At 40.8% G+C, this 14,946-nt stretch overlaps 2 protein-coding genes across 4 annotated transcripts in view; one reads left to right on the plus strand and one right to left on the minus strand.

Moving 5' to 3' along the window:
• SELENOI (selenoprotein I) overlaps positions 1-7,681 on the minus strand; it is a 36,992-nt gene extending 29,311 nt beyond the window's left edge. For all 3 annotated transcript variants that reach the window (XM_072938075.1, XM_006197182.4, XM_015242216.3), the window contains exon 1: positions 7,526-7,681. In XM_072938075.1, the coding sequence (XP_072794176.1) occupies positions 7,526-7,582 (57 nt within the window). In that variant the 5' untranslated portion in view covers positions 7,583-7,681. The remainder of the gene's footprint in view (positions 1-7,525) is intronic.
• A 290-nt stretch (positions 7,682-7,971) lies between these two features.
• Positions 7,972-14,946, plus strand: part of ADGRF3 (adhesion G protein-coupled receptor F3) — a 30,126-nt gene continuing 23,151 nt past the window's right edge. Inside the window, exon 1 of the mRNA XM_072938074.1 lies at positions 7,972-8,061. The gene's annotated coding sequence lies outside the window, so the exon portion shown is untranslated. The remainder of the gene's footprint in view (positions 8,062-14,946) is intronic.

Here is a 14,946-nt window from a genome sequence, read left to right on the forward strand (position 1 = left end):
GGAACCCCTGACTTGCTTCTAACCAACAGAATACAGCCCAGGTGACAGATGCCACTGCCTTGAGAGACATTCTATGGTAATGTCAGTGGGCAGTGAGATCCCATTTCAGTGAATATTGTCATTTATATCTGCTAACAAGTAAGAGAGGAGAAGATGGTGAGAAAAGATGGAGAAGAGCCAGAGTAATGAGACAAGAAGCAGCAAATCATGATGATGAACAGGTTTGCTTGCTAGACTTAAACAATCTATAATAAACTCCCACAAGAGATGAGAAGGTAAGAAAAAAGGAGGGGTCATTCAGTGAAGGAACCTGAAATCCTTGCTGAGGAATCTAGATACCAAACACATGATAAACACATGGAAGGTACTGCATGTGTTTCTTAAATTCTTAAATCTTACAGGTTCTTAAATAGAAGAGTGGTATTTGAAAATATTTACTTATTCTTCCTTTCCTAAAATATACTTTCTCTTGGCATAACCTCCTGGGGCATGAGTATGTGGGTATACGTTACATGCCACTTAATGTTCATAAGTACAGAAGCACAAATGAAATAATACATGTAATTAAATGAGATAATAGATGTAAGGTAATGCCAGTGAATGCTATATAACTGCCTGTGGTCATTATCATTTCAGCATTTACGATGATACTGCTCTTGCCATCACAACTTTTCTTCACTAAGCTCACCAGGCTTGCCTGCTCCCTCACACACCTGCCACTTCCTTGTGCCTCTAATTTACCACGGTCTTCCCAGTCTCAATACCGAGGTTCCCATCAGTCTCTGATGGAAACATCTTTCCCCACTCTCCCTTATGCACCAGGCAAATTTTTATTCGGCAGAGAACTTCTTGACATTTAAGCATTACAGCAGTTAGAAAAACAAGCCATCGTCAGTGAACTGATATTTCAGAAAGTAGTTAAAAAGCAGATTCAAGATGTTTCTTCCAAATAGCACCTAAAAATGGAATAACCTTCTACCTACCACTTAATCTCTCTCTCACTCTGCAGAAGTTTCCCATCCATTCTTCTTTCTCTCCTTCTGAAAGATTCCTGTCTCTGCCAACTGCAAAAATAATTCTTTCTATGAGACATTTGTAAATCTATATCTAAGACGACTGAAATACTATTCAAGCGTTACTAATGTATGTGCAGGAGGGAGAGGCCAGTTCCCCATATCTGCTCAAGGAGACCAAGGCACAACTAAAGGTAAGTTACGCTTGAATTAACTGTAACAGGTCCAAGTAATGCCATAAATGACATACTATATTGCAGTCAGCTTGCAGTCATAGTAAGTGAAAATCAAAAGATCAGGAATTTTTCATGTTTCCACTGTGACTCTTGAGGAAAGTGTTCCAATCTTTGAAATCACTGCAGAAACATTCCTCTAATGGAGGACAGGTCATCCTCAGAAGATATTTCTCTAGAACATGAAGGTTTCTTTGTTTTAATTCCAAGTCCACAAACTACGCCTCCATATGGTCTCGTCCAAGAGAAGTTCCCTGTGCAAAGGTGACCGTTAACCTGCCAGATTCAGCACCATTTATCATTTAAATTATATTTTTTACTTCTATTGTGTAAGGATCAATCTCTTAGGAGTTAGGTTACTCATGAAATATTAACAATACGTCCTCACTGAAATATCAAGATTAAATCTTAGACTCAACAAATGTTAGGTGCCGTTATTGCCAAGGGTACCTTCCTAGAGGTAATGCCTCACACAATGCCTACCTCAGTGACTGCCATCACTATCTACTTAGTCATCCTACCAGAGCCTGAGTCATCCCAAACTCCTCTCCTGCTACTTACAGCTAGTCAGTTACCATGTTCTGTCAATTTCAGATCTTAAATCAAGGATCACAATCTCAAATGTCCACGCGGATGAGGCAGGTAAACTCAACAAAGCAGGCCTGCATGGAGCACGGGGACTGGTAGAGAAATGGTGCACAAGAGCAAACGCCCTTTTCAAAGACAGCAAGCACTATTCAGCTTCAGGAGCTTCTTGTCAGGAGGAAGTTCAGGGCCTGTGTCATCCACTATTTTGGTTTTTCAAGAGAACCCAGAAATCTGGGCTTTTATGGGGAAAATACTAATTTTTGAAACAAAGTCAGTGTGGGCCGGATTAAACGTATCTGCTGGCCAAATACAGTGGGCAGATTAAGCAGTTTGACTTCCATCTTTAGAAGCCCCACTCCCCTTCTATCCTCACTGCTTTGATTCAAGCCTTCTTCATTTCTGACCCAGTTTTATGCAGGAGGATCCTAAAAGGTCTCTAGATCACCCCTACCTCTACCACCATCCATTCATTTTCTAGCTGGCAGGGTAAGCTTCCTAAAATTAAAATCTGATCCTGAAGGGAGGGTATAGCTCAGTATTAAAGTGTGTGCTTAGCTTGCACAAGGTCCTGGGTTCAATCCCCAGTACTAACATAAAAAGCAAATAAATAAATAAACCTAATTACCTCTGCTTCCCCCCCAAAAAAACTGATAATCCGACCCTGTTTAAAATTCTTAAGTGGCTCCCCAAAACCAATAGCCTTACAAGGTACCCAAGAAGCACCTAAAGTATTTGTTTAACATGAAGATAACAGCAATTTATCCAATCTGAACCCCCTAAAGTGTATCTAGAAGTAGGCTAAACACTGTCCCCAGGTGATTCTAATGCCGATGGTCCCTGGGCCACAGAAACAATGATCTACAGAGTAAAATCCTAAATTCCCTTACATCAATCATCCCCTTCCGACAGGGCCCCAACTCCCTCTCCAGTCTCACCTCTTGACACTCCACCACTAAGCCCAAACATCTAAATCTCATGGGTCCCAGAAAGTACTCTCTGGCCTCCACCCCTCTGCACTCACCCTACTGCTCTCTTATTCAGGGATGCTTTTACTCCCCTCATCACCTGGTTAAGAACAGGGGCCTACTCAGCTTCCTCCTCTAGACTGAGCTCCCCCTTCCCCTCCATCCTCTCTCTGAAGTCTTTCTCAGCTGTATCCTCACTCCCTGGAGTTGATTCCCTCTCCCACAGCACCCAGCACTTACCTAACTGCATTTATTAATTATTCATATCTGTTTATTTCCTTGTCCATATACCACCGAACTGAGTTCCTTGAAGGCAGGAATTCTAGCCTAGCTTAATTTTGCAGCCCCAATGCCATGACTGACGCAGAGTGGGCCCTCAATAAAGGCTGACTGAATAAACAAAATCAAGGGTGTTAACCAGTCAGCATTACCATCAAGATGTACACAGCCTCTCTTTCTTACCCGAAGTCACAATTGTCACAATTCCTGTAATCAATTGGCTATTGTCAACAGCCAAGTTACTTAACTACCATAATAGCAGAAACCAACTTATCATAAAATTGTATTCTTGAAACCAAAAAGATATTTCACAGAACACCTCCTCTCTTAAGCGAAATGTTACAATTTGAAACTAGCTGCTACACTATCAGTTAAAACTAAGCCTTCCTTAAGTCAGATTAGATAACCACAATACCTAATGGTGGGTAGGGATAGCCTGAAGGATAAGGGGAGGGTATAACTCAAAGGGCTAGAGCACATGCTTAGCATGCACAAGGTCCTGGTTCAATCTCCAGAACCTCCTCTAAAATCAAAAGGCAGGATAGGAAGAGAGAAGGAATGATGAGGCTCAAGAGAGTGAAATTCCTCAACATAATTGTCTGAAGGTACATTAAAAAGCAACAGAGAACAATGGCGGCTAAACCCCTGACATCTTCACATTCAAAATACAAAAAGCATCCAGGAGATGCACAGCTCCGTTTTACCACAGTTCCAAAATGGTTTATATTCTTTCAAACTTTCATTCCTTCAATAAATGTTTGTCAAATGCCTACTCTGTTCATGTGCTAGACCTTGGTCACATTGAATAAGAGAGCTACAGGCTTTGCTTCTCTCCCAGAGCTCATATCCTAACAGAGAAGGCAGACACAACTAATCACTCAGCTCTTTAAAAAGACTGGGGTAAGGCAACGAAGAACCCAAGCGTTAAGAGAGCATATAACACAGAATGCACCCCATGCTTTCTTCTGCACTGAAAGTCAACTGTCTTTCAGTGTCTTACTACAGAAACCTAATTACTACTCTGCGTGTACACCCCTTTCAGGAGTTACTCTGAATAACTGCCAGGTTTCCAACTGTAGCTCTCAGATTTACCTCTAGGGAAGATGAAGAAATTGAACTGGCTCAAAAGTAATTTTTCCACCAGCTACTTTTTTAGTACAATCTTTTCTCTGTATCTCTTTGCTGTAGTATATAGGGTCACATCAGAGAATAAAAATCTCTTTCAAGTGCTTTGGGTCTTTATTTATGGAATCATCTTCCTCAGACACTGTTTTAATTCAATCAGCATTTATAAAGCACTCCCCGTCAAAGTCCACGCAATGGGAATGTATGATCTTCAGGAAGAAAAGGTTTCTTGGTACAATTCACATTCCAGTAATACTGACCACACAGATTTTTCCTTTGGGCACCTCTGGATTCATATTTTCTAATACGAACACAGTACTGAGTAAAGAACCTTCTACTGGAAGAAGTTTAGGTTATAAAAACCTGTGCCCCGCCTCCACCACTTGTTTAAAAGAAGCCTCATTATAACTAAAATAACATCAACAAACTATATTTTAGTGAACACTGGACGCTTGCTAAATTGACCTTTGTTTTCCAGAATGATAGGAAATCTGCTGTCAGATTCAGGAAGTGAGTCAGACAACGGAAAAGGGAAAAAGATAGGAACGGAAAAATCACACTGTTGATTTCCCGTAATTTAGGATATCCATCTAGTTGGAAATTTAAATCGAGGGAAGACTGCTTATTTTTTTAAAAAGTAGATTCTGTATTACAGACTCTGCCACCAATTAAACAGCTATTCTCCCGGCACTCACCAAAAAGCCACAGCCTAGTAAGGAAAAAGTTTTGTACGTCAATATTTACAGTGCAGAAGAGACAACAGAAAGAGGGTAGAGCTTAAGGGAAAACAAGAGGTATCTGGGTTAATAAACTTCATTAGTGAAAGCTGAATAGCCCTGGACTGGGTTAAATTCCCACTTAAAATTTTAAGACCAGTCAGCACCTCAGTTCGCAATGGTACGGCACAATATTGCTTGAAAGCAGAGGAATATACTATATGACCTTCTAAGGTTCCTTACGGTTATCCCAATTCCAGTTTGACAAGATTAGTTATGATGTTTCTCAGTTATTCATTCGTTCCACAAATGTTTGCTGGAAGCCTAATCACAACAGCCCTGTGCTCAGGCCATGGTGGTCTGTAAGACAAGTCTAACCACTTGAGGATTACATTCTCATGGGGAGACACCTAAAGAACTAATTCCATGAAGAAGCAGAGGTGCTATGAGAGCACACTTAAGGGGAAAGGTGTACTTAGGGAATGCTTCTCTGAGAAAGTAACATTTAAGATGTGAAGATGAACATAAATGAGAGGAGCTACATTCCTGGCAGATGTAACAATACTATTTAAACACTTCCTCCCTGGAGCAAGATCTAAAGGATCGAAAAAAAGTAGATGGGGAAGATGACTCTTAATGCTGGGAGGGGTAGACAGTGAGTAGCAAGATATGAAGCTGAGGACACAGACGAGGGCAGATCATTCAGAGCCATGCTAATCATGCTGTGGATTTTTGGACTTGATTCCAAGAGCAGTGGGAAGACAATGGAAAATTTTAAGCAAACGAGTGACATGACCAGATGCACATTTTTAAAAAAAGATCACTATGAAGCATAGAGAAAGGACAGAAGGGCAAAAGTGGATGTGGGTGAGCAACCAAATAAAGTAGTATTGGATTATAACCCAAAGTGTAAAGTAAGTGTCCATGAAGCCATACTGATATAGATAAATGACTGAATTAATATACATGGGGAAGAAAAGACAAATCCTCCAGGCAGAAGTCCCAATAAATTATGTCGCTACTCTGCCCTCAAGAAGGTGAAGCATAACTCTCCACTCCTTAAGTGAGGGCTGTGCATAGTGACTTTCTTCCAGAGAGTAACTATCCTGACAAACATAGGGAGGTGATCAAAGTCAATATTAACAGTAGTAAGTCTGCTGACAGAATGTATTCTTCATATGATGCAATGAGAGAGACACTTCTCTGTGGTCTTCCTCCCCAAAACCCATAATCTTGTCTAACCATAAGAAGAACATCATACAAATCCAACTGATGAACATTCCACAAAATATCTGACTGGAACTCAAAATTATCAAGGTTATCAAAAACAAGAAAAGTCTGAGAAGTGGTCATAGCCAATAGGAGCCTATGGAGACATGACAACTAAATGTGATGTGGTATCCCGGACAAGAGCCTAGAATAGAAGAAGAACATCAGGTGAAAACTAAGGAAATCTGAATAAAGTATGGACTTCAGTTAATAATAATGTGTAAATGTTGCTTCATTAATTGTGACAAACATACCATACAAATGTAAGATGTCAATAACAGGGAAACTAGGTGTGGAGTATATGGGAACTCTGACTGCACCTTTATAATTTCCTGTAAATCTATTCCAAAATATTCCAGAACTATTCTAAAATTAAAAGAATAAATTATATGTGGGGAGAGCGGTAACGGAAGTACCTTTCTAGTTCAGGCTAAAAATGACAGGACACACAGGACCTGGTGATTCACTGGCTGGTGGGTGTGGTAGAGGAATCAGTAGTGAAAGTAACAGTAGTAACAAAGGCGGAAAGGTTACTGCCCGGATTTCAGGCTTGGACAACTGACTGGATGGACAGTGGAGTCATTCATTCACTGAGGAGGGAGCAGTGGAGAACAGTACTTGATGGGAAGTTAACAACCAGCATTTACTGAAGGCCCACTACCTACTAGGCGCTTCTCCAATTCTCACAGTCCTTTGGCACGGTGTAGACTATAATTTGGCCCAAAGCCAAATAAAGAAATTTGATTTTAGTATCAGGTTTGGTATCAAGTTTACATGCTTTCCAAAGCCCGCGCTCTTTCCACTACACAGCTCCAGTTCCTGCCTGTGCACATTTACTTCTCCGGCCGCCCAGGCGCCTCTTCACTGGGAGTGGAAGCGAGCGCATCAGCAGTATGGCCCCAGTAGTCACTCCCCGCTCCCCGGGCCTCATCTGCCAAATGAGCCTCTCTATCTCTGAAGTTGCGTGCAAGAGAGCCGGACGGCAACTTCATTAAAATGAAGACAATTAAGACACTACTGAACGGAACTGCATCACCTTTCAGGGGGTTAAAAATATTAATAATAACGAAGTTAAAGAAGCGAAGACTCCTCTAGTGGAGGAGTCTCCCAAGGAAAAGGCAATTCCCCGGGAGGGTGCCGAGTCGGAGCGGCGGGCCTAGGGTGCTCGCACGCACCCCGACCCCAAAGCCCCAGCACTCGGCAGGACCTCCAGAGAAACTGCCGCCAGCCCGCCGGAGCCATGCGGCACAAGGTGACACAGACGGCGCCGGCCCCTTAGGCGCCTAGGAGAGGCCGAGAACCAGCAAGGAGAGGGGAGTCCGCGGGACCCGCACTACCTTGTACTTATCAAAGCCAGCCAGCTGCTCCGGGCTCACGTATTCGTAACCAGCCATGACGACCCGGACACCGAGCGCCCACCCGGCAGCGACTCTCCGCGACGAGGTGGGGAAACACGAGCTCCACACCGGCTGGGTAAAGCTGGGCGGACCTGGGCTGGCAAAGGAGCTGGAGGAGCCGGGCTCCGCCCACCGCGCACGCGTAGCCGCCAGGGCCACTTCCGCCGCCTCCCAGTGCGCAAGCGCAGCCCCCACTTCTCCCCGCCCACCGAGGGAGGGGCGCTAGCCCGCTCACGCGGTCCCTTCGCGCCGTCGCAGTCCAATCAGTGTGGATGGGGAACCACTAAGTCCCGCCTTCCAGGTCTCCTGGTCACTTCATTCGCTAGCGTCAAAATTGGTGAGTTGAGGTAAGGCAAGAGGGGAGGTGAAAGGTCAGTTTCCCAGGAGGCCTTGCTCTTCGTCCCTGGGGAGTGGCGTCGATTATGTGGCATCTGCGCCTGGGTAGAGATTTGGGGACACCTTTTTAGTCTTGGGAGGTAGGTGATTGCGTGCGAACCAGTTCAGCAGTGCGTCAGGGAAGAGGGCTTAGTTCTCTCAAGCCTTGACGTAAAAGCAGAAACAGAGTCTGTATCTAGCCCGCTTCGCCAACTGGCACCGTGCGCTGCACGCAGTAGCTTAGTGAACGTGATTTGCCATAGAGAAGCCAGTTGAAGGCTCGGTGAGAGGCTTTTTGCAGTTAATAAAGGGGCGTGAAAGAACATTGGAGACAAAGCCTTTGGGTCCGTTGTTTATGAACCTTGGACCGCCTCGCCACGCTCTGCCTGCTTTGTCACTTTGTTCCTAGTGAAGATTGACAGTGTCTCCCGAGCAGATAAAAGCGCTGATCTCTGAGTCTTTAGGGTTCCTTAAATGCTTTTGCAGGAAGTGCGTTTACATAACTGGAGCCAAATGTAGAAAGAACACTAAATCAATGGCTAGTGTGTATCAGCATAATAATAAAACTTAATAGTAATGGTTGCTACCATTTTTTGAGCGCCTTCTATATGGGGAACTTAACTTATCGCCAACTCCCCATAACAACACTATGAGATGGAAAGCATTTTCCCCACTTTGCAGATCAGGAAGTCAAAATTCAGATTACCTAACCTGCCCAGGATCTTTAATTACACAGCTCCGAAATGGTCAACCTAACATGAAATGAGGCCTTCAGTATCGAAAGCCACCACCTAAGGGAGCCTCTGAATCTCTCTGGGACTTTGCAACAAGGGCAGTTATTTTGAGATTCCTTACATTCATTTATTCAACAGATATTTTCTGGGGACGCTTTATGTCAAGTGTATATTTCTGTGTATATCTTATCTCCCCTGGAAAAGTTTAAGATTCATGACCAGACACCAGATAAGACAGCACCATGATCTTGGACTTTCCAACATCCAGAACTGTGAAAAATAAATTTCTATTATTTAAAAAAATAATAATGAAGTTTAAGGTTCTTACAAGGTAAGAGATATAAAGCATTGTCATCATAATTGGTGCATGGTAGATGATCAATAAACTTGGGTGTCAGTTTCCCTCATTTGCCTAAGGAGAAGATTGTATTTAAACCTCTTGATTTTCCTCATGTTCTGTAGCCCAGCAGCTTGCAAACAATATGTGATCAGTACATTTTGTTGAATGAAAGAGCAAAAATCTCTGATATGTTGTGAAGTGCACTGGAAATGTGAATCTCCTTTTAAGTAGGAAGTTGGCTTTAATGAAAGGAAAACTATGAAACCACGTCCTTGGACATAAAAGTATTTCCTTTGTGCAGGTACTGTATTTAAATCCAATAAGAAAACCAAATTGATACATCTTTATGCTAAATAGAGTTTTAGACAATCTGTTAATTAGACTGAGGCTATTCTTCCAAGTAATACACTATAGATTTCCTGTTACATGTTTCTTCTAACTGCTATTAAGAGAAAAAAACCTCTTACCAAATGATTTTAAATATAAGACCTGTGCTTACCCATCTGAAATACAAACTTCATACTTGTAAAAGATGTTTAGTTAATAGTGACAAGCCATAAAATGTGGCTAGAGTACAGCCTAATGGTAGTTCATAAGCTGCACTTAGTGTTAATCACTTCAAATGTATGCAAACTCAAAATTACATTTCTGATTTTGTAAAATTTTTTTCTGCCTCTCTGATATTTTCTTCAAAAGGAATTTTTTTTCAAAAGGAGTATTTTTAAAAGAGCATCTTTTAATTTTGTGAAAGCAGTCACAGTTTGCTTCCTCTCTTCTGCGGAAGATTTTAACAAGTTTGAATCAATTATGAGTCAGTCTGAGAATTTCTATATATACATATTTATTGCAGTGTAGTCGTTTACAATGTGTCAATTTCTGGTGTATAGCATAATGCTTCAGTCATACATGAACATACGTCTATTCATTTTCATATTCTTTTTCACCACAAGTTACTATAAGATATTGAATGTAGTTCTCTGTGCTATAAGGTATGAACTTGTTATATATCTATGAGAATTTCTAAATTGAAACAACATAGAACATTGTTTATACTTTGACATCTGCCACATATTGGCTGTGTGATCCTAGACAACTCACTTTACCTAACCTTGTTCTCTCTCTCTTTTTTTTTAATGAACATTAGACTTAAATCTCTAAGATCCTATTCATATCTGAAATGTAATTGAACTGTATCATTTACCTTCTCTATGATTAAATCAACTGATCTGTAAAGTGATCGTAATTCTTGTCCTGCCTTGTTACATAAAGCATGTGAAGTGATATGGTGTAAGCCTGTTAAATTAAGCCCATACAAATATATTATTTTTCCAAAACTCCATGAATCCTAGACCTAGGTGAGTTTTACCAGACACTCTCACCTGGAAAGGGAAAATTGTCAAGTAAACAAATTTGCCTTTGCGAGTGAATCACCTTCCTGTCGCCTCTTTCCTGAATTCCATTCCAGCGCGCATTCAAGCCCAGGACAGCCCAGAGCTTTCAGGGGCCGCTTCATCTTGGCCCGGCTGTTCCATTCTATGTCCTGTGCTGTCTTTTCCTTCAGCACCACAATACTGAGCGTAGTTTATTATTGCCTTGCTTTCCTGGTTTGCTTCCTCATCTGTTGAAGCTTCTCTTCTATATCTCATACACTCAGCATCAGGCTTTTGGCCTTCCAGAATGATAATCATAAAAGACGTTTGTGTTAGAAACAGTCTTATCACCTTTGTAATATAACCTAGGGAAGAAAAGTTTTAATTCCTAGAATTCCTGTTCATCTGAAGTGAAAGGATATTGGATAAATGGAGATATCTAGAAAATTGGGAGTAAGTTAAGGACAAATATAGTTAATAACTCAAATATAAGTTATTAAAGTCATAAAAATGGACAAGGTTTCCCTAGGAAGCTTGTAAAAAGATACTGATTGGGCTTTTACCTTTAAATAATAACAATGCCTGATACTCATAAACTCTGGTTCCCAAAGCAATTTGACATCTCACTAGATCATCCTAACAACTCTGCACCATGGCTGGGTAGCTGTTCTAATTGTACAGAACAACAAAATTACATATCTTGCCCAAAAGTTTATGGTAAAACCAGAATAAGAGCACAAGTCATCAAACTTTTAGTTGACCATGCTTCTACAAGTTACCATGGTAAGATTTTAGAAAGAAAAAGAAAGGAAGGAAGAAAAGAAAGGAAGGAAGGAAAGAAGGAAGGAAGGAAGGAAGGAAGGAAGAAAAGAAAGAAAGAAAGAAAGAAAGAAAGAAAGAAAGAAAGAAAGAAAGAAAGGAAGAAAGAAAGGAAGAAAGAAAGAAAGAAAGAAAGAAAGAAAGAAAGAGGAAGGGAGAAAGAAAAGGAAGGAAGAAAGAAGAAGGAAGGGAGGAAGAGAGAAAAAAGAAAATTCAGAAGTTTTTAGTCAAGTCTGGGAGGAAAAAAAGTAGGAAAGAACTGAACAGTCATTAAGTTGTCTATTTTTTTAATTTTTATTTATTGATATTATTTGGGGGGGGCGGAATTAGGTTTGTTTGTGTATTTATTTATTTTTTTTTTTTTTAGAGGAAGTACTGGAGATGGAACTTAGAACCTCATGCATGCTAACCATGGGCTCTGCCACTTGAGCTATACCCTCCCTTCTTGTGTATTGTTTCTTAAAAACAAAATTCCCTGGCTGGAGTAAACCTTAGGTTGGGTTTTGTCTGCCCAATTTTTGCTGTATTTTACATTTTTCAAACATAGTTCTACTAGATAGGAATGTATAGAGGACTCTATTTGAGTGGGTAATCAATCAAACTCTTTATCACAAAAAAGGGCTGCACAGTGTACTGAGATGCAGCATAAACTAATGCTGCTTTGTACCTTCTACTTCCCACGTCAGTGGAGGAGGGTGTTATAATCCCACCAGCCTCTCAGTGGTTTTCTGGTCATTTTTGTGCCCTTCACCTTTGAACACCAAATCAATGGTGTCAATAGTCATTCAAAACCAGGAGAAGCAGTGTAAAGGTTCAGAGAGACCTAGAGGCTGGGTGTGATATGATGTAAGAATAAAATCCAAACCCTATATATACTTGCCATTCTTGTTGTGAAAATGAGTGATTATTTCTCTTTTATATCCATTATTCATGAGTGTGAATGTTAAATAAAAGGAGGCTTATTTTTAAAAACTGATCTCAGCAAAGTTTTACACTGCACAAAGTCTTATTGTCAGCATTCTTTGAAGTTCTGATAGTGACTCAACCTCTGAATCTTCTGAGCAGAGAGAGAATTGATACCTCTCTTAAATACACATCCTTCTCCCCATTAGTACTACACTAAAATGGAAGCAGAACTCTAGGTAAACCAAGTACAAATCATTCAGATGGGTAGCCATAGAGGCATCACCCCTATCATGCCTGTCTCCTTATTCCTGTTTGCCTCATCTAATGTCAGGTCTGCAAATATAACCAAATGTAATTTCCTTCCTTCCTTCCTTCCTTCCTCCAATTTCATATAGCCATGCAAGGGACTCCGTTTTTGAGTAGGGATCATTTTTGTCTTCATAAAACTTTGAGATCATTGGAGCTGAGATTGATGGTTATTTAGTGTTGGTGGAAGAGAAAAGTACTAGCAAAAAAAAAAAAACCTGAAGAGTTTAAGAGAAGCAAGTGAGTAGGAAAGTTTGCCATGATCCATTTTCCTGTAAGAATCCTCAAAAACCTGGGGCAGGGGTTCAGGCAATAATTGCCAACATAGATATCTACTAAGTAAGACTCTGAGTTCTTTCCTTATATGCCCAACGCTATGCAGGCTGCTTGACCAACTCTAGCAGAAGTTAGAAAACAAGACATACAAATATGAAACAGTGTGTAAAAGTAGCAGCTTCGTTATCTCTTCGTGTATCCTTATTGAACAGTAACTGTACACCAAATCCAGATACCATGACAGACCTTGGAGATACAAAGTTGGACAGCATTTGGACCTCAGGCAAGGTATAGTTATTACTCCATTCTGTGAATAACCAGTCTTATCCAATGCCCTGGCTCTTCATAGATGTGCTCTTTTGACCTTCCTCCCCTAACCCCTCCTCTCCTTTTTAAAAAATTCACCGTTAAAGTTGAGGTATTTTGTCTTAGGTCGAGAATTAACTTAAAGACAAGAAACAAATGGTTGGAATCAAAAGAAAACTAAGTAAACACTTTGAGATCTCACAGAGATTGACTTAATATTTTGATGAATAATCTAGAAGGTAGGATACAGAAACAACTCTCTGAGTAGACTAATGAGACTTAGACTTTCATAACGAAATGCCGTATCAGCAGGCATAAGCTACAAGAGAACACATTTTCAAAAACTTAAGCAGATATCAAAGTGATTTATTGCCACATAACAAATCACTCAAAACTTAATAGCCTAAATTAATAACCATTTTATTTACTCATAATTCTGTGGGTCAGGAATTTGGGCTGGGCCTAGCTGAGCAGTTCTGCTGGTCTTGCTGGTCTTATTATTCCAAGAGGGCATAAGTAGAAGCTACGAGGCCTTTCAAGGCTGAAGCTCAGATGTCACTCAGTGTTACTTCTGTCTCACGCTACCAGGCAAAGCAAATCACAAGGCCAGCCCAGATTCATGGGAAGGGAAACAGATTCCACCTCTTAATGGATGGAATGGCAAAGTTACTTGGCCACAGGGCCTGCACAGAAGGATGGGAGGAATTACTGCAACCATCTTTGTGAACAATCTACCAATCCAGATTAGCTGCTAAAAGACAAGACAGTAAGTTTCATTAGGAAGAGATTTGGAAACCACTGAATTAGACTTGAATTATTTTAAGGTATTCAGAAAAACAATGGCAAAAAGAAATCAAATCAGTAGAATTCCTTATCACAAGGCTTTGTTTAGTCAACCTAAGCTGTCCCTTACTTCCAAACCTCCACTTACTCCTCAGCCCACTCCAGTCTGGTTTCCAGTCCCACCAGCCCCACTGAAATGGCTGCTTCCGGGCTCCTCCACTTTGTTCCCAAATCAAATGGACAGAGCTTCTTATTTGACTTTTTATCAGCTTATACACTGCCTACTGTTATTTCCTTGCAACTCCCTCCTCCTTTGATTGAGTTACTCTTGTCCTTATTCTTCTCTTTCTGACCCTGACCCCTCTTACACACACACACACACACACACACACACACACACACGATCTCCCAGGAATAGGATTATTCATAAATCCTCAGTCACTTCAGGCTGTACTTTTTGAAGCTCCTAGTCCTTTGTTCCTGCCTGGCTAACTCCCTCTGAGTCTTCAAGATTCATCTTAAGTTTCATTACCACCTGCCCTTACTAGGCAGTTCTGTTCCTCTGTGTTTCTACAGCATCCTGTGCATACTTCTCCCTTCATAATCATATGTTATGAAATTATCTATGTTCTTATCTATCTTACTGGACTATAAGTGGTTGGTGGGTAATGACCACATCTGTATACTCCTGAACCTAGCATAATGCCTCGTACTCAATAAGCCCTCAGTAAGCTTTTGTTGAGTTAAATTGATATGATGAAATAAAGGACTATTCCGTGCTGGCAGCAACAAATGCTATAAAACTCTTCATATTCAATGACATAGTAATCCCACTTTGGAAGAATATATTTCCAGGAAATAATCCAAAAACAAAGAATCTTGTTGCAAAGATTTATAAGAAGCCATATTTATAATTACAGAGGGAAAATGCATGCAATCAACATTCCCAATGAAATAAGAACCCAAACTATAAGCCACGGTAAATCAACGAGATAAAAATATACAGTCATTAAAAAGATAAACGAGTGGGTGCATAAACATGGGGGGAAGCTCCAGAAAATAACAAGTGTTGGCAAAGATGAGAAGAAATTAGAATCTTTATGCATTGCAGGAGGGATTGTAAAATGGTGCAGCTTCTGTGGAAAA

Source organism: Vicugna pacos, chromosome 15 (assembly GCF_048564905.1).
Source record: "Vicugna pacos chromosome 15, VicPac4, whole genome shotgun sequence".
NCBI classification, from domain to species: Eukaryota; Metazoa; Chordata; class Mammalia; order Artiodactyla; family Camelidae; genus Vicugna; species Vicugna pacos.